The sequence below is a fragment of the Cyclopterus lumpus genome, chromosome 3 (genome assembly GCF_009769545.1).
Source record: "Cyclopterus lumpus isolate fCycLum1 chromosome 3, fCycLum1.pri, whole genome shotgun sequence".
In the NCBI taxonomy this organism is placed as follows: Eukaryota; Metazoa; Chordata; class Actinopteri; order Perciformes; family Cyclopteridae; genus Cyclopterus; species Cyclopterus lumpus.
This window is the reverse complement of record NC_046968.1, coordinates 23,619,448-23,645,551: the sequence shown is the minus strand read 5'-3', so window position 1 is coordinate 23,645,551 and position 26,104 is coordinate 23,619,448. Positions and strand designations below refer to the sequence as shown.

General features: G+C 42.2%; 3 protein-coding genes across 5 annotated transcripts in view; all 3 read left to right on the top strand.

Moving 5' to 3' along the window:
* Nucleotides 1–1,461: 1,461 nt before the first annotated feature.
* On the top strand, nucleotides 1,462–6,840 carry cops2 (COP9 signalosome subunit 2). Of its 3 annotated transcripts, none has more exons than XM_034561800.1 (13): nucleotides 1,462–1,688; nucleotides 2,174–2,287; nucleotides 2,378–2,455; nucleotides 2,550–2,675; nucleotides 2,766–2,855; nucleotides 2,955–3,032; nucleotides 3,326–3,500; nucleotides 3,619–3,797; nucleotides 4,013–4,065; nucleotides 4,999–5,096; nucleotides 5,185–5,267; nucleotides 5,804–5,862; nucleotides 6,388–6,840. In XM_034561800.1, the coding sequence occupies exons 1-13, from the start codon at nucleotides 1,629–1,631 to the stop codon at nucleotides 6,530–6,532; spliced, it is 1,338 nt and encodes a 445-aa protein (XP_034417691.1). In that variant the 5' UTR covers nucleotides 1,462–1,628; the 3' UTR covers nucleotides 6,533–6,840. The 3 variants fall into 3 exon arrangements, with proteins under 3 accessions (XP_034417691.1, XP_034417700.1, XP_034417683.1); XM_034561809.1 differs by having other exon boundaries at nucleotides 1,478–1,682; XM_034561792.1 differs by having other exon boundaries at nucleotides 1,597–1,688; nucleotides 2,955–3,035.
* Nucleotides 6,841–7,132: 292 nt separating this feature from the next.
* On the top strand, nucleotides 7,133–22,911 carry secisbp2l (SECIS binding protein 2-like). The gene is made up of 18 exons (XM_034561781.1): nucleotides 7,133–7,410; nucleotides 10,972–11,180; nucleotides 12,649–12,976; nucleotides 13,075–13,213; nucleotides 13,987–14,210; nucleotides 14,852–14,876; nucleotides 14,988–15,103; nucleotides 15,717–15,827; nucleotides 15,958–16,068; nucleotides 16,963–17,130; nucleotides 17,274–17,415; nucleotides 17,725–17,900; nucleotides 18,037–18,169; nucleotides 18,278–18,440; nucleotides 19,288–19,508; nucleotides 19,779–19,933; nucleotides 20,044–20,263; nucleotides 20,391–22,911. The coding sequence occupies exons 1-18, from the start codon at nucleotides 7,390–7,392 to the stop codon at nucleotides 21,020–21,022; spliced, it is 3,294 nt and encodes a 1,097-aa protein (XP_034417672.1). The 5' UTR covers nucleotides 7,133–7,389; the 3' UTR covers nucleotides 21,023–22,911.
* Nucleotides 22,912–24,049: 1,138 nt separating this feature from the next.
* The window catches only part of LOC117747334 (SHC-transforming protein 4-like), an 11,596-nt gene continuing 9,541 nt past the window's right edge, over nucleotides 24,050–26,104 (top strand). The window contains exons 1-3 of the mRNA XM_034556553.1: nucleotides 24,050–24,401; nucleotides 24,617–24,695; nucleotides 24,803–25,347. Of these exons, the coding sequence (XP_034412444.1) occupies nucleotides 24,644–24,695; nucleotides 24,803–25,347 (597 nt within the window). The 5' untranslated portion in view covers nucleotides 24,050–24,401; nucleotides 24,617–24,643. The remainder of the gene's footprint in view (nucleotides 24,402–24,616; nucleotides 24,696–24,802; nucleotides 25,348–26,104) is intronic.

Genomic DNA, 26,104 nt, shown 5'->3' with positions numbered 1-26,104 from the left:
CTTTCACGGGGTTCGATGTGGAATGAGGTTGGAGAGCGATGTAACGGTCTCTCTGTGTGGCAGCCAAGATTGTTGAGGGAACCGTCATGAAATCCTTTTGACATGAGTCTGACTCAGGGGGGGGGGACGACCGAAATCTGACGCACACAAATGGAGTTCATGGGAATTTTTCAGTGGAAAAGGGAAAAAAATGAAATTAACACATTATATTTACTCAAGCACTGTGTATAAGTTCAATTTTGATGTACTTGTTCCTTTCCAATTTCTTTTCACGTGGACATTTCAGAGAGTACTGTACACTGTATTTATCTTTACTGATTTGACAATTATGGTGACAAGTTATGTTACAGATAAAGATTTTTTAGATGCAAAACATAATAATCGTATCCAATATGGTTAGTTTTAGATTAAAATGCACAACGATATACGAAGTAATTAAAATCAGCCGTACCCAATCAATTATCAATGTGTTATTGTTTCTTTTAAATACTTTAATTACATTTAGCTGATATTTTTGCTTGAGTATGATATCTGAGTACTTCCTTCACCGCTGGATATGTGTGAGAAAAAAAACTAATCTTTTTTCGAAGGTTTATGCAGCCTCGCCTGTAAAATCTATCATATCATCAAACGTTTCAAATAAACCTGGTGCACTTTGTTAGTCACTCGTGTTTTCAAATCAAATCTCTACATTAATGTTTTTAATTTGATGTACACAGTATATATTTGTGTACAGCAGCTATATTATATATATATATATATATATATATATATATATATATATATATTTGGGGTCTGAAAATGTATTATTAAAAAGTAAAGCTCTTATTATTATGCAGAAGAATGTCCCCTGTTCATTATTTATTGTATTGGAATCTGATGGTTGCAGATGCATGTGCATAAAGCAGTTTAATCTGTAACAATGCATCATGTTATATCTCCAGATTTAATCTGAATTTGGAAATGTGTTAGTTACTCCCTATAAACATGTCATGAATGTACTGGAGTAAAAAGCAGCTCATCAAATGGAAATACCCAAATAAAGTGTAAGTACCTCAGATGGAGTAATTGACTGAATAAACAGATAGACAGACAGACAGACAGACAGATATATAGATAGATAGATAGATAGATAGATAGATAGATAGATAGATAGATAGATAGATAGATAGATAGTTACTTTATTAATCCGGCAAGGTGAAATTTATGAAAGCAGCAATTATAATCAGAGTTGTTTATTTGCCATGTACCATTCATTGCAGGAAGTTAACCAAGTGAAAGGTGCATAACAATAAACATAGAATAAATCAATAAAAATAATAAAAACAATAAACAGTACTTTAAAACAAGTATATATCGAGTGATTGATTTGGCCAGAGTTATGTTATTAATTACTTTTGGATGTTAAAATTGAACCTAAACTCAATCTAATATCACAATCACGGATTTCCACAGTGAACCGCTGCTCGCCTACATCTGATCCAACAGCGCCATCTTCAGACGGTCCGCGGGCCGGCGCCTCTCACCACCGTAACACACAACCGCCTCAACCGTCGCTGCGCAGGCCGGACTACCGACTGTTCCCCCCCCCCCCCGCCCCCCGAATAACAGCGAGGAAGGCCACCAAGATGTCCGACATGGAGGACGATTTCATGTGCGACGATGAAGAAGATTACGACCTGGTATCTGTAACTGAAATTCTTTACTTTGTGCTTTATATATTTCAACCGTTTGTGTCAGTTGTGCGCGAGCTTAATGTTCGGTAGGGCGGGCTAGCTGATGTTAGCTGTTTAGCTAGTTAGCTTGTTGGCTAACATACCAAGCTGACAGCGTATGACTTACGTTAGCTTCCTCTCCGGCTAATTATGGTTGGTTTTAGCCACTGGCCTTAAGCAGTTGGCTCATACTAACACACATTAGCCGTTCTGGATGGTTAACCTTTGGGTACATGCGTTCAGCTGCCTTTTTTTAGGCTTAAATTACAGGCGTGGAAAGCAAACCACCCCGCTAGATAGCACGCCATGGCGTGAGCTCGCGTTTCTAAATAACCGGTGTATTTAGGGGCGATCTGTTCCCCCCACATTCGGGTTAGCTAGCTAAATATTTCGGATGTATTTAGCCAGATCTGGATTTTACGATTTGAACTTTGACATGATTATGTGCTTACATTTAGGAATACTCAGAGGACAGTAACTCAGAACCAAACGTGGACCTTGAGAACCAGTACTACAACTCTAAAGCTTTGAAGGAGGATGATCCCAAAGCAGCACTCTGCAGTTTCCAGAAGGTGGAGTTGTACTCCAATACAAGTAGTCTGTTCTTGTTTCAGTTATTTAGAAAGCACATGATTTACTGACTGGTTGTGTCATGTGTTCAGGTATTGGAACTAGAAGGAGAAAAGGGAGAATGGGGATTCAAAGCATTGAAACAGATGATCAAAATCAACTTCAAGCTGGTAGGCTCCACAAGATGTGCCATGATTTGTTTACACCTTTCCCACCGGACATGAGATCTCGAGAAGTTGTTTTCTTTATGTCTCAACCCTATAGACAAACTTCCCAGAGATGATGAACAGGTACAAACAGCTCCTTACATACATCAGAAGTGCTGTCACCAGGAACTATTCAGAGAAGTCCATCAACTCTATTCTGGACTATATCTCTACCTCCAAACAGGTAGGGATAGGTGATATGAGACAGGAATTACAAGTGGCACTAGGGATGTTTTAAATATGTCCCTCTGAAATGCATTTCTTGTGTTGGTAGATGGATTTACTACAGGAGTTCTACGAAACCACATTGGAGGCTTTGAAGGATGCAAAAAATGACAGACTGTGGTTTAAAACTAACACAAAGGTATAGAAAGGCTCTTTATTGATTCTAAGCAGTCTTAAAATATAATTTCAGAGTAAAACATGTGCTCAAAATTCTAATTGTTTTACTTTTCTCTTGCAGTTGGGGAAGCTTTACTTGGAGAGAGAAGAGTATGGGAAACTGCAAAAGATCCTGAGGCAACTTCACCAGTCATGTCAGGTAGTAAGCAAACATCTTTATTACTTTTCTGTCTGTCTGTGCAATATTGTGTTTTGGGGTTTCTACTGATACAAAAAAGGTTTAACCTTGCAGATGTCATAGAATATATTGTGGACTTGTTGATTGCTTGGTCATTCAAACCTATATAAAGAAATAAGTAAAGAGTATCAGTATTGCCATATATGATGCCAAAGTATTTTTTTTATCAGGTGTGAGTGTGTATATCTATATATGTAGATTTGATCACATAATTGATCTAAGAAGTGGTTGTTGTATATTTCTATCAATTACAGACGGATGATGGAGAGGATGACCTGAAGAAAGGCACACAGCTGTTGGAGATTTATGCTCTGGAGATCCAGATGTACACAGCACAAAAAAACAACAAAAAATTGAAAGCGCTGTATGAGCAGTCACTTCACATAAAATCTGCCATTCCTCACCCGCTCATAATGGGAGTTATCAGAGGTATTATTGGTGCACTTATCTCCTTTTATTCATAATGCAGTTGTCTAGCTTTGTGTTACGTGTGACGTACTGACATCACTGTAGGCTGAATGACCTGTGCTTGTTTGCTCCTGACCAGAGTGTGGTGGGAAGATGCATTTGAGAGAGGGTGAGTTTGAGAAAGCTCACACAGACTTCTTTGAGGCCTTTAAAAACTATGACGAGTCTGGCAGCCCAAGAAGGACGACATGCCTGAAGTACTTGGTCCTCGCCAACATGCTGATGAAGTCGGGAATAAACCCTTTTGACTCACAAGAGGTATGAAAGTCATTTTACCGTTGGGAGTGTTTACTTTTAATAACTTTGCAGACACTGTATGTACGAATATGAAACATGAGAGACACAGACTTGCGGTTGCCCCATACATTTGTGTTGCATTTTTAGATAAAGCACAGCCAGAAGGTTTCTAATTAGAATAAATTTCTGAAAGTAGTTTTGGTGCCAGATGTAACTTTTCATGTTTTTTTCCACAGGCCAAACCATACAAAAATGACCCGGAAATCTTAGCAATGACAAACTTAGTCAGGTAAGCATACATTAATGTATTTTTTCTTTTACATACGTCTTGCTGGATAGAATTGGCCATTATTTCTACCCGTTATAACATTTTACTCACCAATTTAATTCCGGGCTCTGTACCATCTTGATGGCTACAGTTTCACTAAGCAGCACCAATGGACGAGCAGCAAGAATATTGAGACTACTTTGCTATTTATTTATTTATTTACTGCTTTTTTAACCCGACTGTGAAGTGAGTGAGGACAAAACCATAACTATTATGAACAAAATCATTTGGATAAAGACTTAGTTGTTGCACTTTATTTGAAAACAATAGGCTTAGAGGACATGGTTGAACTTTCTGATCCTTGTGAGGAAAGTGTTATTGTTGGTGGCCAAAATTATGAAAATAGACCCAGAGTGCTAGTAATGAAAGTTTTTTTTTTTAATGTTTTGTTATTTCTTGGACCCACATGCTTTTACTGTATTGACCTTTGCTCAGTATTTCAGCTGTGCGTCTCATTCCCTGTGTCCCAGTTGCATACTAATGGTTGCAGTTTGATGCGTTATTTTTGTCCTAGATCCTTTGCATTGTTTCATTTTATTACAAAATGATACATGAACAAAAATAATGGCCTTGAAATGATTGATGCCAGTTGATTATGACTTGTGTCTTCCTGAGACATTTAGTTTTCTTCTGCTTCCTTGTCTGTTCTCTTTTGTCCTCATGTTAACATAAATACCTGACACTGTTTCTATGCCTATATTTAATGTTGTCATTGCCAAAACAAGAAACCAAGAAAGGGCACCCAAAACTGTAATAATAACTGTTTACAAAAAGATCTAATATTTTGAAATGTGTTTCACAGCTATCAGGATGAGTTTTTTTGTGGTTCACGGAAACGCATTGTATGTGGTCTAACAACACTGATTGTTTTTTTTGTTTTGTTTTTTCTTCCAGCGCCTACCAGAACAATGACATCACTGAATTTGAGAAAATCTTGAAAACAAATCACAGTAACATAATGGACGACCCCTTCATTAGAGAGCACATAGAAGGTGAGCGGTGAACATGAATGCAGTCCACATTGCGTGATAAATGTATTGGAGAAACAGTGAGATAAGATTATCATTGATTCTGTTTCAGAGCTCCTGCGGAACATTAGAACTCAAGTACTTATCAAACTCATCAAACCGTACACGAGAATACACATCCCTTTCATTTCTAAGGTATGTCCATGTGATCCAACCATATCCTGTCCAGTGACTTTCTCTCTTGTCTTTCCTCTTTGAATATTATTAGACAAGCATTTGCACTGAGGGCCATGTGACTTTGTGCGGATCGTTTTGATTTTGTTGCTTTCTATTGAAAGCCAATCAATCCTATCGATGAGAAGAGTATAATTGGAAGAAAGGACGTAGATAACTTTGTTTTCCAGAAGCAAGTGTCTTAAATTGACTAACAAAAGAAGGCAGCATCAATGTGAGGAAGTAATTCACTCTCGTCATAGGCTTGTCTCAGTACCATGACAGTCAACACTAATGCTTGTACATGGACGATATCTGTTAATCCTTTTTTAACAAATTCTCTATTTGTTAATATACCCAGTAGTTCACATACTTAGACATGGTCGACTTTCTCCACAGGTCTTTTGCAACACTAGCACAACATTTACTACAGAATCTGCAGTGTTAGATCAATGCAATGTTGACATACTTCTTAACAGATGTGAGGATGAGTCTTGTCTTTGCCCCTTGTGTTTCAGGAGCTGAACATTGATGTGTGTGATGTGGAGAGTTTGCTGGTGCAGTGCATCTTGGATAAGTAAGTTTCTCCCCCATGTGCTTGCTAAGAAGTAAAAAAAAGAAAAGAAAAAAAGCTCCCTTCCTGTAAATTGTCGCAGTTCCTCATTCATTGCATTCTCTAGCTTTCATGAGTCATGCGGGGTAGGAGTCAAAAGTTTACTAGATTTTATTGAAATTCTGTGAGTGATCTTCAGCCACACATCCCAGCTGTTCTTATTCTCTGACGTAAATTACTTTCATTAGGACAGGAAAAAATCAGATTATTATTGCAGGGAAATGCCTATACTAATAACATTTACATTGTGGTTCATTGTTGCCATCATGCTCTTACATGTTAACAGGATTATTCTTTGTTAATTCTTTTTAATGTTCTATACTAGGCGTTCTCAATAAATTATGCCAAATATTTTCTTCCACTTTCTTTAGTGCATTATCCCTCAATTTACCAAATGAGATACAGAGTTGTAACTACAAGAAGACTAGAAAGAGTTGAAACACAATGTATGTAGTTTAAATGTTTACTTTATTTATGTTTCTTTTTCAGCACAATCCATGGCCGAATTGACCAAGTCAACCAGCTACTAGAATTGGACTACCAGAAGAGAGGAGGGGCTCGCTACACAGCTTTAGACAAATGGACAAATCAGCTGAACTCTCTCAACCAAGCCATTGTTAGCAAGCTCACATGATGGCATGTAAAATCAAGAGACAAAAGGAAAATGGCATGTATGAATACATCCATAAATATGCTACTGTGCATCTTCAAGTAAATTCTCTGAGACAAGATACACAGCACAGGATTTGAGAATGCCACCAACTTAAAGAAGACTCCAGGAACCCCAAGAACGTGTTCAAAGTGTTGTTTTGTCGTGATGAGAGGAAATCACTGGCACTTATTTTTCTGTTGTTTTTTTTATGTTCCTGATTGGCAGATTCTTCCACGTGCAACACACAAATGCTTCAGTTGTTTAAAAAAAAAAAAAAAAAAAAAAAAAAATCCAAAATGTGTATGAAAACTTGTACACAATATTTTAATGTATATTGTTGCCTGTTGGTAATAAACAGATTTCTCTCGGCACTGAAAGGATTCTGTTGACTTTGACTAGCTGCAGTTTTAACTCTGTGACTGGTGAGGAGGAGTAAAATAAAACTGTTTTTCACTGTCACAAATGAGATACAAAGACATCTTTCTTTCATTTCCATTTGAATTCTTTGAAGACATCTTCCTTTGCACTCGTGACACTGTGCGTTTAACAGCCAGTGAAACGCGTTTTGAGCCTCGACGGTTTCCGTTCCAGGTGACTCCCATTTCTACACTCAGCAGCGACCCGGAGCCTCGAGCTAGTCTGGAGCGCGCAACCAGCTGACGCAGCAACAGTCGGCGCTGGCTTTGGGGGTGCAGTTAGCGGTTTTGTAGAAACTGGGTGTGAGTCCCTCTTTAAGCCTTCACTGATTATTATTATTCACTATGAAGAGAATAAAAAGGCCCACATCCTGACGTCCAATTCTTGGTCAATGACAGTCTGTCGCGGTGTCGGTGACTGACATGGACGCTAGTGACAATAAGGTAACGTGTCATTTTAATTCAACATTATCTGGGGGTTTGTTTGGAGAGATTTGGCTTTAAAGCGTTAGCCTGTGGAAGAAGAGACACGATTATTTAATGCTGCCGAGGCCCGATATCGCACTTTTTTTGCTCAACGATATTATTAAAAGCAGCTGTCCCGTTAATGTAATTATAAAAAACAGTGATAAGTTGTGTCTTAAATGATCTTTTTGCGTAATTGACGTACAAACAAATGGTTTAACGGCTGGTGTTGTGTCACAGTTATCCCCTTCGGCTAGCATGCTAACGTTAAAACAATCAACGGTAACTGCGGCTTATTCCGAAAAAAACGACGTGCGCAGCTCGTCTTCTGTCACAAATCGCGTGTCTTTTCTTACTTTTACACCCAACAATTATTCAGATTCATTTCCATGGCTATAATTCTACGAGGTAGCTAATCTATGAAAGACAGTGTTGTGTTAAGAGTTAGCTTGGCCAGCTAGTTAGCCTTAAAGCTACATTTCCTCTGTCATTTGACGGTGCGTTTTAAAGCAGGATCGACAGATGACGTTACAGCCGGCAGTATTTTTTATTTATTTTTTTGACAAGATAGCTGCAGCTTATTGTTTTGGTACCCACTTTCTGGAGAGGTAACGTAAGACGTGACGTAAAGGTTTCGGTAACGTGTGCAGGAGAGCTTTGTTGTTGTCGTGAGAGGCAGACTGGTTTCGTGGGTCTTCATCAGAGGAGAATCTGGTTCTTCTGCATGCGTGACATTCTTCTGACCGTTTGCAATGCGGACAGTTCAGTTTGGTCGGGTTTTGTGTCCCGAGGCGCATCGTCGATGCTTTCAGAATAACCGGTTCGCGTTGACTCTATTTATGTATTCTGGCTGACATCACAGCTGACATGTTTCGGGTTATCTTGTAACCTGAAAGTGTTGTGACATTCGTCACTAATGTGAAATCCCCCCTTTAAAAAAAGAAGTAGTTATGCGTTTGCTCAGCCCATCCGGCTTTCAATACAGAAACAGACGCTGCGTGTTTGAGCATAACTTGTAAGTGCTCACACAAACAGAGGTTTATGAGATCAGTACCCCCCCCTCCCCTCCCCTCCAGCCTAATCAATCCGAGATCTGTCATCCCCAACCAATGCACATCTGGGTCTGACCTCATTTCCCTTTCCACAATCGCAGCCATTCTCACTCGCCCTCTTCCTAACACTCAGATACGACAAAGACACACATGGTTGATTCAAGAGATGGATCCTCTGACCAGCTCTTGTTTTCTTTCACAACTTTTTTTTTTTTACAGTTGGATTTTTCTGCTAGTGTAGATAATTCAAGATTCACCATCAGTGCACATGAGGCCTCCATGCTGTGGCTTGCTGTATAATTAGCTCATCCTGTAGTGCTGTCCCTACCTTATCCTGTCAAACTTAATCTTATAGCAACGCCCCATCAGCTGTGCTGTACCACCATACAGGTTCAGACCAACTACTCTAGTCCCAAACCCCTTGCATCTGTGTCAGCCTGGGCACGGAGGCTGCTGCTACCTGGAGGTTTGTAGACATCTTTCATGACAACTGTAGTTTGGTCTTCTTTGGTGAACTGGTAGACCAGGCTCCATTCACCATAGATCGAATGGGTTCCATAGATAAGCTAAGGAAAAGTGAGAGAACCACCCACGGACAGTAGCAGTGGGAGACAATAGCTGTCTGTGTGACATCCACTGGCCACACTGATGACTCTATTCAGGCACCCCGACCACTGTTTCAGAGAAGTCAGGGGGAGCCTTTGTACTCTAAACCCTGTCACCTCTCCTCATCCTTTGCAAAAAAGCCAAATATTTGAATGGGACCTCTGGCACAGAGCTGCCTCCTCGGGTTAGACCAACGGCACCACCGTGTCAAATGAGGACCACGATGAGGTGTGAAAGGTGTTCCATGACGACTGGAAAACGTTAGAGAGAAAATAACATAACTGCCCTTCTTGTCCTGAGAAAATTATATTTCAATCATTACTTAAAATGTATAATGTTATGGCATTCTAGCTATAACTCCTTGACATATTGACAAATCACTGTAAGCTAAATATTGTTTTAGTTTCGTCCCAGTGTTTGTGAGTTGCTCATTTTCAATGACATGCATGTAAGGAAATCGAAACATTTGAATAATATTGACATGATTTATCATTTCTGATAAACATTTACACATGACTTAATTAAGGATCACTTCATTGTAATACAATATGCAACACATTGCCCTGTTGCTTTTACATGTAGGATGGAACTGCACATTAAAGTGTTTCAGTCCCATACCTGCCTTCAAATGCCCCACGTCTAAACTTTGGCCTTTCTGTGTCCTGTTATACCATTTCCAAGCACAATAATCTCACCGTTGACCCTGTTTTTGGGTCATAAATATGGTCGCCCATAAAACCAGACTGACTAAAAGAAGACGTCATCGAGTAGGACATTATTGTGACTTTGCCTGCCACAAATATGTCAATTTCTTTTAAACCAAATTGTTCTATGGGTTGATTTTCTTTGTGGCCTTTTGATTGTATGTATATCTTGTGGTAAGTTGTACCCAGGAACTGTGGCATTCAGTCGAAGTCTGTTAAAGCTCTAAATGTAACACAAGTTACGTTATGTCCTTAATTTGTCATAAATGATCTACAGGTGGTGTCTTGTAACTTTGGTGAGTGTGGTGTTTGTACCTTGGTGTCATTAAGGCTTTGAGTGACTCAACAACATGGCATTTAAGGCCTCAACCACCAGCTTTCCCTTAATATCTATATCCAATGTTTTTTAGCCATTGTGAAATTAAATGTTTCCGAAAACCAACTATAAACTTGTTCTTGGCTTTGAGGTACACAGACTCACCTCATCGTCAGCCATTTTGACAAGAAGCTTGTCATCGTTTATGTGAGTCACATTGGATTAAATATAAATACATGTACAAAAATAGCTTGTACTTTGATTAGATCTTCTGGCATTTGTGAGTCATGTCATCTTTGATCTAAGAAAGGAACTCACACCTTGTTTATTGTTTGTGGTAGACACGCAGGATTGTAAACTAACTAGAACAGTATGAGGTTGATCAATAGAGTCTCTACAGCTCTTTGTCTGTCAAGACATTCAGTACTTAAGTCAATAACTTTAAAAATGCAAGTGCATAGATCTTCTCTTACAATTGTAGTTTTGAAATTCTTTTAAAAGTTGACATTTGAGAGCGCTCACTAAACTTACCCAAACTGTAAAGTACATTTCTGGAAGAATGGAGGTGGAGTTATTTCTATTCTGATATGAATTGTTGCTTTCACTCTAGAACCATCCCATTTGATGTGCGTGATGGAAACAACAATAACAATATGATCTGTTGCATCGTGTAGCGACGGAGAAGGCAAAACATAGTGGGTTTGATCAAATACAAGCGGACAATGTGGTGATCCATTGAGCAACTTTTATTTGAGGAACAGAACTATGCTCTTTGGCGTGGACCGTCTTCTTGCTGAAATCAACCACATAGTCATTCATTTCCTTCAGACGGTAACGGCTGTTCATTTTGTCTTTCGTGCAGGATGTGAAGCTTTCAGCCGAAGTGGAACCGTTCATCCCACAGAAGAACGGTCTTGAAGGATCGATAGTCAGCATGAGTCTTTCTGGAGATGCAGGCGGAGGGGGAGGTGGCGGAGGTATCGGAGGAGGCGGTGGAGGGGTGGAAACCACTCCCATACCCAGCTACCTCATCACCTGCTACCCTTTCGTCCAGGAGAATCAACCCAACAGGTACGGCCTCTTTCTTAGTGGGGGTAGATTTTGGAATGGTGGGGAAAAAAAACTATTGGTTTCAGTCCCATTTAACGGTAAGCGAATGGCTCCAGTGGTTCTGGTTCATGTCATGATTTTGCCGATGCGGTCTACATTGGAAGAAATATTGGCATTCTTTGTGGTATTGTTCTAAAGTCTAGTGTCTCTATTTTGAACCGGCCAAAAAAAACAATCTGCTCTCTTTTCCACTTATTCAATGCACCATTTACTTTATTATTAATAGGAAAACACTGTGTCCATAATCAGATCCTTAGTGTATTGAGTTATGGCTATTGTGCAGTAGTTTAAGACTTCTTAATTATGAATGGAAACCTTCCCAGAGTTAGAGTTTACTTGGAACCACAATCTGTGTTTCCAGTGGCTCCTTTGTCCCGAGTGATCTGCTGTATCCTTGCACACATCCGTTCCTCTGTTTCCTTCCCCCCCCCCATATTTGAATGCGAGGAAATGCCCGCTATAGTAGGCTGGCTGTGAAAATATCATCTGGATCCTTATCAACATTTCTGCATACCATGTTTACACCCAAACCAGCGATCGTGCACATCACTGCAGCTTCACAGATGTTAATCCGGGGAGCGTCAGTCCTCTCTTGCTAAAGGGGCTTCAAGTTTTTTTTGTGGAACGCACTTTAATGCATCTCCCCAACACTGTTGCATGTTTTGAGAAATGATAAATATTTAGCACAAGGAAAAGGAAAACACTTTATACAATGCTGTCGTTGCCTCAGGATGTTCCAATCCTGTTTATTTAAACTGAATATGTGGATTTCTCAGTATTGAGTGTCTGCTAGTACAGAGTTAATTTAGTTTCTTTTTAATATCTGTTATTTCTCACACAACAAAGATGCACACTTAGTCTAAACTAGATCTACAATAGAATAACCCGTGGCTGTAGGAGCTCGAGACCGGATCGTCAGCGGTTCAATCCACCATACCGGCAGGATAAATATGCCTGCCCCTCCCTCATTTCCACCACTGAAGTGCCCTTTAGCAAGGCCTCTAACCCCAACTGCTCCAGTAGAGTTGCTCAGTGGCCAGCACATCAGACTGTTGTTGGACTCACAGGTGTGACTGTGATCAGCTCATTCCTGCAAACAGAGAGCATTGCACACACCGTGAATAAATACATGTGGGAAAAAAATAACACTTACACAACTAAATGGATATGTAAAGACAATTTAACTTCCATCACAACCTTTCTTTTATGGTTTCATATATAACGTTTATTGGAGTGTTCTGTGATATTTTGTTTCATATCCATTCAGGGGCAGTGACATTCAGTTGATAATGTCAGGACATTTTTTATTTGGTCAGCTCCTCAATCCCCAGCTGCCATAAATTGTGAAAATGCAGTTATCAACCATGAAATAAAATCACTAAAATAGATGAAAGTAATTTAACATGTGTACCCCTCTGCTCCTTCACAGACAACATCCTATGTATAATGGAGGGGAGCTGCGCTGGCAGCAGCCTAACCCCAGCCCCGGTGGTTCATACCTGGCCTACCCCATCATGTCTTCACCCCAACCTCCCGTCTCCAATGACTACACCTACTACCAGATTATGCCTGCTCCATGCCCTCCGGTGATGGGCTTCTACCAACCCTTCCCTGGCTCTTATGCAAATCCTGTGCAAGCTGGAGTGGTCAACCCTGTCTCAGCAGATGTCAGTGAAAGACCACTGCCTCTGGGGCCAGCGTATGGGATGGCCAGTCAGAGGGGGAGAGGCATGGTGCGTCCTAATGTTCTCCCAAAGGTACAGAACAGCCTTATTGTGACGTTGTTAAAAAGTGTCCGTCCACATCCATAATCTATTTAGTGAGCATGCCCTGCCTCTTTTTCGCTCTCCTGCAGCAACAGTTGGGCGTGTGCCAACCTCTAAGGGGTCGTCGGCCTCCAACCAGGAGTGTAGCTGTGCAGAAGGAAGTGTGCACTTTGGGGCCTGATGGTCGGACCAAGATGGTCATGCTGGTGGATGCAGCACAGCAGACTGGTAAGAATACTGCGGCAATAGTCAACGCTATAACTACATCCTACCAGGCAGAGGTTTTTTATTATAATAATAATAATTACAATATCAAACAACTAAAGATTAGAAGCATTTTAGTTGTAGCAGTGTATGGCCATAGTCGTAGGCTGGGGCTTAATAAAAGAGCAGACCAGAGGAATCTTCTCTCACTGGACACTAAGTAAAGGATTTCTGTATGTCAGGGGAACAACGATGGGTTTAAGAAATGAGAATAGATACAATGCAGTTAATTTAGTTGCAAAGGCTCCATCCTGTCCTTGGACAACAAATAAGCGGTAGTTTCACAACGACTGAAGACGGTGTGATCAACATTCCAGACTTTGTTAAAGTTGTGCACCTTTCCTGTGAACATAAATCTTTCCTGTCAGACAGAGAGCAGGACACAATGCCAGTAAGTCTGCTGGCCAGTTGTACAGGTTGATGCTGATGATGCGTGTCTCTTAACTTCTGAAAGAACTGGAATGCAGAGTTTCCAGTCGTAAAGGTTTCCACGTGTGCAGCTCATGTCAGCAGTGATGTCTCAGTTCTTGCAAAAGCTCATGAGCCCGATAACTCAATCGTATATAACCTAAATAACATCCTACGAAGTAAACTCAGTTCAAGTTTGTGGTTAAGTCTCCACTGCTTCATATACCTTTTTTTATTAATTGCCTTTCCTTCTTTCTTTTTTAACACTTGTATGTTAACAATGGCAGCAATTTAATTCCACGTCATAACACATTGTACTTTGTTCTCAGATTTCCCAGGTGAAGTGTCAGGGAGATGCGCTGCAGAGCAGGCTAGTCCCCTGCTGTGGAAGAACAAGACAAAGAGAAGACGGGCGTCCCATCCGGCCGAAAACTTCAACGAGCAGGGCGCCAGTGAGGCCGATATAGACAGCGACAGCGGCTACTGCAGCCCCAAACACAACCAGGCTGCAGGCGCAGCGCAAAGAACTGCAGAGAATACAGCAGCACCCACAGTAAGTTGGCTACTTACCAGCAGCTCCGGGCCCAACAGACACTGGACTATAGCAGTTGTTTTAACTCATAATCTGATAATAATTCTACTGATAATTGATTCCTGTTTCGGCTGTCGGTGAGGTTTTAAAGGTATTGTAAACATGTGAAGTGTAAAATAAAGATAGTTATGCAGGTAGGAAGTAAGCAGTTGAATGTTCTTAAGTAGTAAATAACATCATTTAAATAGGCTGGTGATGGCAGGCTGTTAAGGTATCAAACAGCGACTTAGCAGGTCTAAGGACTGAAGGAACAGAAATGAAAATGAAAATGCAATACATAGAAGGGCATTTGTAATTGCATGTAGGTTATTATTTTTGGACACTTGACAGATTGTGGCTGAACTCACATTTAAGTTCAATGTTTAAGTGGAGTGTACTCCAGTTTTTTGAACCAGTGGTAGAGATCATGTTTACTGGATACCAGAGAGAACAACTGGGACATGTAACAGCACACAGGACTTGTGTAACAGCAATGCGGCGAGACCAATGGGAGCGGCTTAACGTAGTCCTGCAGCTCTGTGTTTTTAGTACATTTAACACGCACTAGATGTCTCAACATGTCTCTTTTTCTCTACCCTCTCCACATTTTCTGTGTTGCACAGGGAGTCGAGGCTGGTGTAATGACAGGTATGTTGTGAAGATCCTCACACCACGCTTTCATAGTCAAATATCTTATGCAGCCTGTATATAATATATCACCAAGGAATTGAGATTTTTCTTTTACCTTCTATTCACTAGCAGGTACCTGGGTAAATGTAGCATCTCAGGCCACCCCAAAGTCCTGGGGGGACAGGAACGGCCAGTTTCACAGAGCGGACCAGAGGAAGAATCCTGAACAGAGAAACTTCTCACAGGTACAGTGGAGCGACACGTCTGGGCAACGGCTCTAATATTTAGTTATGAGAATAGGTAAAATGCTGTTAACTTTGGCGTAAAGGCTCTGTCCTGTGAGTTGCACTTAAGCTTCATAGAAGGTGATCAGAAAAGCTCAGGTGTAAGACAGCTGGTATCAACATTTTCTTATTCTAATGTTGGCTTCATAAAAATGGTGATGTGCGACATTATCAATCCTAATTGGCTGAAATGAGGGCGGCTGGTTCATGTAATTATCTGGTAACACGCTGACTCAACAGGGAAATACTTGGCGTATGTAGTGTTACAATTATGAGTCATTAGGGAACATTTCATGAGCAAGAAGAATATTACCAACAGTGATGCAGAGCCACTTGTATTAGTTTGAATGTTCACCCTTGTCTCCTTTTCTACAATGTTTCCCTCACTTGACAGTTATAAAATGTGAATAATGTCCATCCCAGTTTCTTAAAGTCCAAGGTGATGTCTTAAAATGTCCTGTTACGATATTCAGTTTAATATGATATTAAGCACGCTTTATCCATATGAGTCCGTAAACAACGTTTTCAGTGTTGCGTTAATAGGATAATTGATTACCGTCTCTCTGCCCTTCAGGATTTCCACAGTGGCTATCCAGGACGTGTGCCGCCCAGCCAGTCAGACCAAAGGCTGCAGCCAGCAGCGGTCACTGGTAATGAGGTCTCCCCAGAGCCCCTCTACTTTGAGGTGAGAGAGGGCTTCCTGTGAATTTCATTGTGATGAATTATCAGCGCGGCACTGTCGCCATCACACTCATTATAAGATCTGTTTAAGGCAGTTGTACGAAAATGTTTTTTTGTTGGTACATGTTTGTCAGGATGAAGATGAATTCCCAGATCTGGCGAGAGGGGGGGCGGCCCAACGCAGCACCAAACCAGAATCTACTTCAGCCCAGACACACGCGCAACCTAAACTTCCCAAACACCTGGTAAGGGGAAGTTGCTTTCTGATTACAGTCGTCTATTGAGGGCTATGATGTGCTCACTGTTTGCAGGACTAAAATAACATGTTTGATTTTGTTCATTTGTTTTTCAAGTAATAAATTGGAAAAGTATGTTTTCTAATGGCAGCGAATTTGGGTAAATGATGGCGTCCTCATTTCCTACGCAAGATTGGCGTTGTCATATTTTCCTTTTGATTTGTGTTTTGGTTCATTATTGTCAGCTGACCACATTGCCTTCTTTATCCAGAAGCGTTGTATTTTCCACGGTCACGCGCTCTTTGAGTTTAGTAGCATTTTATTTAGCCTTGAACCGGGAGACGCTTGGAAGCAGCATGAAGCGTTACTGATCTTGTCTTGATGGCTCCTCCTGGTAGCTTTATTCTGTGTACAGTGTTTTAAGTTAGTAGCAAAGTCTGTGTGTGGTGCTCTGGGCGTTTTGCTTTGTTTACAATTCAATGTAAACATCATGCAGCATTGTACACAATGGAACTGACATGTTGTGATACTTTGCGATGTGATTTGGAAACATTGCAAACCTGCAGAAGAGGCACAGGTTGCATTCAACAACTCACGCATAGGCTGAAGAAGGGACCTTTATTTTATTGTTAATTAAAGATGTTTTAATCTCAAACAGATCCGTGATTGTATTCCATTCATATCGGAAACATATTTGGCGACCATGTAAAGATAAACGACGTCAATTGTTTCACTGTGCAAGAAGGCTGCCATCTTTATGAAAACATCCACATCTGAGTTGATATCATAGACATCATTTAACAGACCCATTGATATTTGCAGAATGTGTGTCTGTGTTTGTGTATCTATGCAGCCAAATATCTGACTCTACTGAATACTTATTTGTGTCTCCACGCATCACAGCTGGATAACCTGCCAGAAAACTCCCCGATCAACATTGTGCAGACACCCATCCCCATTACCACCTCTGTTCCCAAGAGGGCCAAGAGCCAGAGGAAGAAGGCTCTGGCTGCTGCTCTGGCCACTGCACAGGAGTACTCTGAAATCAGCATGGAACAGAAGAAATTACAGGTATGAACATGCCATTAAATGAGAGTTCTGAATGTCATGGCTTGTTTCATAATTTCTTGTCCTCACCACTGCCCGGCTTATGTTCTGGACATTCTGATCATCGGTGTGACCCTTTTCTGCCTTTTTCTTTCCGCGCCCTACAGGAAGCATTCACCAAAGCAGCGGGGAAGAAGAGCAAGACCTCTGTGGAGCTGGACCTGGGAGATATGCTGGCAGCGTTGGAGAAGCACCAGCAGGCTATGAAGGCCAGACAACTCAACAATACGAAGCCACTGTCATTTACAGGTATTCATTCACTCAGTCAGACATCAACAAGTGATGTGAGAAAATAAACCAGCAGTACATGATAATATTGGGTTCAAATATGTATCATTGTTGAGCAAATATCCTATTTAGTCTCTCATTCAGTGTTTTTAGGTGCCCCATTGTGTAGTTTTGCTGTGTTTTTGGTTAATACTGCAGATATTCGATACTTTTTGTTGCTTTTTTTTGCATTTTGTTAACTCGCAAAACACATGCTCCTAATTTTGTTTTAGCTTGCATGTACTCCTACTCATTCTGCTTGTATCCTAACGTTGTTGTCCTCCTCTCCAGTTGGAACAACTACTCCATTCCACGCTTCAGGCTTGGTCAGCCTGCCGTCCATGTTGAAGGGTCATCAGCAGCCATACTCGGCCCCACACAATTCCCTGGATTCCACCGCACCTCGTATCAAGAGAGGGAAGGAGAGAGAGATCCCCAAAGTGAAGCGGCCCACAGCCCTGAAGAAGGTTCATAATTTAAGTTAATCATTTAGGAGAGGTGGGAGAAAGATTGGTAAAAGGAGTGGACATCTTTTTGACCATGCAAATCTTTTTAATGCCTTTTTAAAAAAAACGTTTATATTTTTGTTCTTTGTTTCGATAGATCATCTTGAAGGAACGTGAAGGGAAGAAAGGGAAGACGAGTGTGGAACAGGAGTCTTCAGGCCAGGAGGAGCATGGGGAGGAGAGTTTACATTTTACTGATGATCTTGCACGAGAGCCTGCCTCCCAAGAAGGTGAGGGTCAATCATTATTAAGAAGTGAAAACTTTTCAGATGTATACCCGTTTTTTGTTAAATCCATGATGCCCCTTTTCATTGTTCATTTGTGTCTTTGTACCACAGACAATGGTCTGAGTATGCCCAGCGATGCTTCCCTTTCCCCGGCCAGTCAGAACTCTCCGTATAGCATCACCCCCGTGTCCCAGGGTTCCCCTGCCAGCTCTGGCATCGGGAGTCCCATGGCCTCAAACGCCATCACGAAGATCCACAGCCGGCGTTTTAGAGAGTAAGTAGACGTACTCGAATGGAGCGAGAAACAGAATATTGAACAGGGTCGACCTTATGTGGGAATCCCTTGCATTGAAATGTCTCAAAAATGCACAAAAACTGGTGAGCAAAGCAAATGCTTCTCCCACTCCGAGACCAGAGCCGTGGCTGTGAGAAGACTACTCTGGAAGTTTTCGGGTGTTTATAAAGGCGGAACTGTACAATAATGAATTGTAGAGTATGGCACAGATGCCAAGCATATTGTCCCTTCTTAGCAAAGATGTATGCCAGTGGTCACAAACACAGCTTTGTCCCTGCTGTAGGCCTATTGTCCCAGCCCACCCTTCTCAAACAGATTTAGCATTTAAAGCTTCCAAAAGGCATCTGGAGCCAAGCTCCGCCCCTCGGCTCTGACTTCCAGGACGCTTGCTCCTCAGGCCACACTACGTCGATCTTCCGATAGATATTTCACCAAACCATAAAGCTCCTGGGAGTATGCATGCTGTTTTATGGCTCTGGTCAGATAGCTATGAAGCAGGATGATGTAAACTTAATCAACACTTTGAGTTATTCAAAGCAACAAAGATGAAAGCCACATAGGGCTTCAATGTTTATTTTCATCATAGACAGTTTATGGTTTTTAGAATAGTAGAAGATGCCATCACAGTTTTCTAAATCCCAAATTGACACCATCTAATTCCTGGTTTTGTTGGACCAACACTCTAAAACCATATCTATTCGGTCAACTGCATCGTATCTTCACAATTCAAAGATGTCACTTTGGTCAAATAACATTTGTTCAAATAACATTTTGCAGCATTATTTGGACTGTTTTGAACATCTGTAACCTCTATTCTTTTCTGCAGGTACTGTAACCAAGTGCTGAGTAAGGAGATCGACGAGAGCGTGACCATGCTGTTACAGGAACTGGTTCGCTTCCAGGAGCGGGTCTACCAGAAGGATCCCACCAAGGCCAAATCCAAACGCCGCCTGGTCATGGGTCTCAGAGAGGTCACCAAGCACATGAAGTTGAATAAGATTAAGTGTGTCATCATATCTCCCAACTGTGAGAAGATCCAAGCCAAAGGTAAATAATGTTGTAACACACACATACACACACACACAGGCATGCATGGTGCGGTGTGTGTGTGTGTGTGTGTGTGTAGGGTATTTTAATAGGCTCCATTTATATGTGGGCTCCTATTTCTTGATCACTGTCGGAGCTCAGACCCTCTTTCTCATTCTCTCCATATTTCAGTGTTTCACTGTATACCCATTCAATAAAAGTATCGCAGTACCCCGCTGTATTCAGGCAGCATTTTAAACTTTGAGTCACTTATTGTTTACTATGTTGCAGGTGGTTTGGATGAAGCTCTATACAATGTAATTGCCATGGCGCGGGATCAGGAGATCCCGTTTGTGTTTGCTTTGGGCAGAAAAGCTCTTGGACGCTGTGTCAACAAACTAGTGCCTGTTAGTGTGGTTGGCATTTTCAACTATTCTGGAGCTGAGGTGAGTCAATCTCATCCACTAAAACCCTTTTGACTGTAGGTCAGTAGTGGTCATCTCTGAGCATTTAGTTTTTTTTTTGCCTCTCACTAACTTGGTTAAACCTCCTTCAGAGTCTCTTCGACCGCCTGGTGTCTCTGACAGAAGAGGCTAGGAAGGCCTACAAGGACATGGTGTCGGCTCTGGAGCAGGAACAGGCCGAGGAGGCTCAGAAGAATGACAAGAAAGTCCCTCACCACATGGGGCACTCCCGTAACCACTCTGCTGCATCTGCCATCTCCTTTTGCTCCATCTTCTCTGAGCCTATCTCAGAGGTCAATGAAAAGGAGTACGGTAAGCGGTCTCATTTTCAGTCAGTTATTTAGGGTTCTCTGTAATTAGTGGTGGAGGAAAAATGTATATCCTTTACTTAATTAAAAGCCCCAGTTATGGAGCATAACGACTCTATTAATTCCTGCAGAGACCAACTGGAGGAGTATAGTGGAGACTTCAGATGCCCTGGAGCCTGTAGAGGCTGAGCCGAGTCGCCCTGCACCTTCCACAGCCACCCAGAAAGACGGTGACACCGTGGCAGCCGCCACGCCTGGCGCCGCTGCTCCCCAGCCAGTCAGAGCAGCGCCGCCGACGCTGACACTGACGCAGGGTACCGGGGAGAGAGACGAGGTCCGGGTCGACGACCGGCTGGAGCTGGCCTCTCAGCAGAGCACAGAGACGGGCTCACTGGATGGGAGCTGCAGGGGCCCGCTGAACTCCTCCATCACCTCCACCACTTCCACCCTGGTCCCCGGGATGCTGGAAGAGGCGGAGGAGGAGGAAGAGGAGGAGGAGGACTACACTCCTGAGCCCATTTCTGTGGAGGTTCCTACCCTCAGCAGCCGCATTGAATCCTGGGTGTCAAAGACCCTGGAAAACCTGCAGCTGGGAAAGAGCCAGGAGAGTACAGAAGAAGAAGAGGAGGAGGAGGAGGAAGATGAGGAGGAGGAGGAGGAGGAGAAAGGGCATAGTGAAGAGGAGGAACTTGATTCAGCGGATATCCCAGAGCCGAGGACCGAGGGCAAAGAGCAAGTGGAGGCTAAGAAGGTCACAGGTTGATGTCTCCTCCTCCCTCTTCTGCTCTCACATATACTCATTCCCTATGTTGCTCTCACATCCTTCTTCACAGCAACCAGCAGCTTCTCTCCTTTGTCTCCAACCCCTGACGCCACACATAATCTCAGGTATCCAACCAACTGACCAACACTCACACACTACAGAGAAACTGACCAACTTACCAACACACAGCGTCGCAGACCAAACAACAACTAACACAGTCTGAGGGAGAGTCGTCGACCCCAACACTCGTCTTGCAATTTAATAGGACGCCCTCACTCCTTCGGCCCATAACCTGCTACACTTGAATTCAGAGGGAAGTGTGTGTGACTTTCCTCCTCCGAGGCTGAACTCGTTTAGAGTCGGGGACGTTTTCTGGGAGCAAGTGCTTAAAATGGTGCACTGCTGTCTGTAGCTCACAGAGAAGGAAGGTTGGAACCTTTCAGCTCCCATCTTATTTCACACCGAGCTCAGAAGGTTTACAGCACTGCAAGTATTTTTGTGTGCGTGTGTTTGTGTGCATGTGTTTACGAGCACATCATTTGCATTTAATTTTTGCTGTGTTCTTTAGCTTTATCTCTGTAAATAATGTTTTTTGCTCCATGAGGGAATGAGAGACATGCATTTCCTGATTACTTCTTGGTTGATATTTAGCTTCTTTTTTTTTCTTCTTTTTTTTTTTTCACAGAGCATTACAGTGTCAGGGGGGTTATGTCTTTCTACCTAAACCACTCCCAGCCATCAGTGTGTGTGTGTGTGTGTGTGTGTGTGTGTGTGTGTGTGTGTGTGTGTGTGTGTGTGTGTGTGTGTTATTTTAATGTTCAAATAATAAGTGTCCCATTCTGTGTTCAGATGATTCAGATGACTTTAACTTCTAAGAAGCCAAACACGCTTTGTGTATATAACCATGTCTGTGTGGTTCTATTACAGTATATATTGGTTTGTCATATTGATTCTGCCTTGTGTGAAACTATTTTGGTTGTTTTCCTCTGACTGGAATTGTCTTGAGTTCCAAGATGTCTGTGCTTCAGAAAAAAAAAAGAAGAGAAATGTTCCCGTTGTTCCCTCTGGTGGTGGTTGCTCTCTGATGGGGAGGGCGGTCTCAAGCTGTCTCCTTGGTAATGACCTCACAACATCTAACATTGAGATGTGAGATAGCAGAGCATAGTTGTGTAATGTATGACATGAAATAATCTCGGTACTGGAAAGTCATTGTTTTACCAGTGTTCCCTCCTATTTCCTTTTTAAAGAAATTCTACTTAGATCAAATGAACCAATAGGACAAGCAAGTGTTTACTGGGATTAATTAAGTTGAACAATACCCAAGTTGACAAAGTATCGGATATGGCTCGAACCTTTTTAGAAGCTCCTCTAGATTTTACAGAGCAGCCTAAAGTCCGCGTTCACCACAGCTGAGAGTCGCCCTGGAAGTAGTCACACAAGTCGTGCACAAACCTTTTGTAAATACATGTGTACAAAAGAGATTTTTGATTTTTGATTGTATTAAAACCAATACAATCATCCAGTTCTTAAAGCCATTTGATAAGTTTTAACAGTTTGAAGATGGTTGATTTGATGGAGAGCATTCAGCCCATCGACGAGCATTCGGGCTGTTTAAATGCAGTATGCCGGGCGGTATGCAATGTGAAGCCTTGAGATGGGAGACGACGTGCGTCCCGAATATCACACTTGGGATCATGAAAGTATTTCTAGTTTGGTAACGAGTACGCTGTGTGTCGGCTTTTGGTTGCTATGACGTCCATCAAAGTGTTTTTGAAGTTAAGTTACTTGACAGCAAGTGTGTTTCGTTGCACTATGTAAATACAGTACTGGTAAAAGGTCTTGTAACTAATGTGAAAAAAAACAAAACAACGGTTCAATGAAGTACTTTTTTCAGCGTGTTCCTCGTCTTTATATGGATATTTAAGACCGTCTCCTTCAGGCTGTACACCATTAGCAACATTGTTATAGGCTGTTTCTCATAATCCTGTTATTGCTCTTAACCTATATGAACTGATGATTAACATCATTAAAATGTTTAAGTAAAGTGTTTGACTTGTCTTCTATCCACTGTTCATTACCAGCAATTAGATTGTAGCAAAGGGGGGGGGGGAATAGGAGAAATTCAAAAATATTCCCCTTTCCACGTCTTAAAATGCTTTTCTTTGTTGCATAGGATATACATTTAATTTATTTTGATTATGGATTCTTTGTTGGATAAAACCAGCTATTCCAAGAAAACTTTGCTTTTTTAAATAGTTTTGCAATATTCCATGAAAAAACAATTATGCTTAATTTAATCGAGAAACTAGTCTTCAGATAATTGATTTACAAAATAATTGTTTCTGGGCCAATATTGCAGTTTCACTAAACCACCAGTAGGAAGGGACAAAACTCTGACGTACGCTGTTTCATGCACCCAGACTTGGAAGACTTCTCTTCATGTCGTCACATCCAGCTTATTATCATATCGTATGCAGTTGACAAATGATCTCTAATTAAATTATTCGTTTTGAAGAAAAATCCTGCATTCAGAAATATATATTCTTCTATTCCAGGCTGAAGTCTGGAAGTACTTCATCTGCACTTCTCTGTTTAGATATCAATCTTTTAATCAGTAATAAGTGCAACGTGTAAAGCACTCTTTAGTCGGCTCTGATTCGACTCAAAGGGAAATGCAAATGTTTTAGTTCTGTGCCCTTCCTCTTGTGTGTCCATGCAGGTCATTTGAATATCAAAAGCATGAGCTACACTATGGCATGTATTATTGTGTAAATCAGGTCACTTTCCACAAAAGACGTCAACCCCTTACTTTCTCAGATTCTGAGAAAACATTTTTAGGGGCAAAGGAAGCGTATTAATATCACACTTTAACAGCATCTCTGAGGTGAGGCACTCATGTACTGTATTGGCTCTGCCTCAGTGTATTAAGTGTGTGTGTGTGTGTGTGTGTGTGTGTGTGTGTGTGTGTGTGTGTGTGTGTACAGCATGAGTCACCCTACCCGCCTGTGATTGGATGGTAGTTTATGGGTGAGGGAGGGGGTGAGAGCCTTAGGGGCCGTCTGTCAATCTCTCCTCCGCTCCATTCACACATTCATCTGCATGCACCGTCATAGAGAGAGAGAGACAGAGGAAGTGAGCGAGAGCCTCTCATTCATAAAAAAATCAAAAAAGAGAAAAGTTCATTCATAAAAGCTGCACAATTCCGCTGTGCCTCAGAGAGAAGAGACAGAGGGGAGGAAAGTTGATGTAGAGGCAGAGCTGGAAGCCTGGCAACTGACTGGAGAAAGTGTACGGGTCGCTATAGTGGGACTGTACTCGGCATGACTAGAGCGGAGCACACTGGACTTTGGACCACACTGGACTCCCCTGTCCCACGCTGGTGAGTTGAATCTACTGTAACGTACGGTAATAATCTGAGGGACGCCCGGACGCTTAGATCATTTCCCAAAGATCAGAGGATCGAACTGAGATGATCAACTTATTGCATTTCGTGCCTCTCTTGTTCTCGGCTATCTGTCGTTGCATCCATGGGATTGAATCAAATCTCTGAATGTAACAACTGTGAATTCCTATTTTGGTTCTGCTGTGTCCTAGTGCTCTTCTTCGTGCAGTTTCTTGATTATGAGAGCGCAAACCTCACCCAGGTTCAAATCTCAGACAGGACTCTTCCCAGGTAGCTCATCTCTTTTGTAGTCTTTACAGACACGATCGGTACAATTTAAAAATAATCACTTTTTCCGGACATCTGATTGTCACTTTTTACTGTTTCATCTTCTCCAGGCATGCTGAAGCGCACCAAATACAGTCGCCTGCGCAACGATTCGCTGACGTCCCTGGAGGATCGGCCCCAAAGAATGCGGCCCTCAAAGAGGGACCTTTGCCTCGACTCTGATTTTGCACAGCTGGATCCCGGAGCGCCGACGCACCACGGGCCGTCCACCCTGAGGGACTTCATCCCCCGCGTGGCCAACATCCGACTGCAAAGTCCAATTTCCCTGCGGGGCCTGAGGGGAAAGACAAACTCAGACCGGGACAGAACCATTAATGGACACACGGACAGACCCTCATGGGGCTCGGGGCCTGATCAGAGATGTTGTAGCCAACCGTCCCTCAATGTGCCCCCATCCACCGGCCTGACTCACTCCGCTCTGCGCTGCACAAAAAGACCAATCACCCTGCATCGGATTACCAGCCTCCCCTGGACCCCCGAGTGTCCTCACTGCTCACAGCACAGACACAGTCTGTGCCTTTTGAAGACTTCCCCAGCAGCTGACGACTGTACAGTGGTGGGGACGGCGAGCAGGAAGGTTCACCATCACATCAAGGTACCTATCACACGCGACCTAATAACAGTGCATGTATACACCCGGATGTGCACAAACAGAAATGAGGTTGTGAAGCAGACGGCTGCTAAGAGTTGCTTACATTATCTTTGTTTTTCACTTTTTTCACAATTTGCCAATGTTTTATTACTTAAATATCGATCGGTTGTTCGTGTAAAGCTTCTTCACTTTCCACTACGCAAAATAGTGCAGCTAACCCCATATCCAGGATCAGTTGAGGTACGCAGTTTAATTCCCAATAGTGCCAACACAAAAACACGTGCATGTGAATAAAGGATGCAAACACACATAGAAACACTCTGTCTCCCTGAGCTTTATCCACACCATCACACTCACTCTCGTACGTTCATCCCCTCCCTCTCAGATAGAGCTTCCTGTGTAGGCAGTAGTGACTCATCCTGGCTCTCTGCTCTGCTTGTGTGTGTGTGTACGTGTGTGTGCGTGTGTGTGAATGTATCCGGTATCAGCAGAGCCAAAGCTGTCCTAGAACCGGAGGTGTGTCTGCATGGGTGATTAAGAGCAGGGCCTGTGAGCTGACCACTGATGGAAATGAGAACGGACTGTTTGATTGTCCTTCATAAACAAGCACACGCATACATACATTACACACTCACACACACACACACACACACACACATACATATTGATTTGAGTCCGGTCTTCATGAGTGGTCTTACTCATCCTGCCTCCGGCCTATAGAGTCTGCTCTGCTGGAGCTCACGGCCAATAGAAGTCAGGC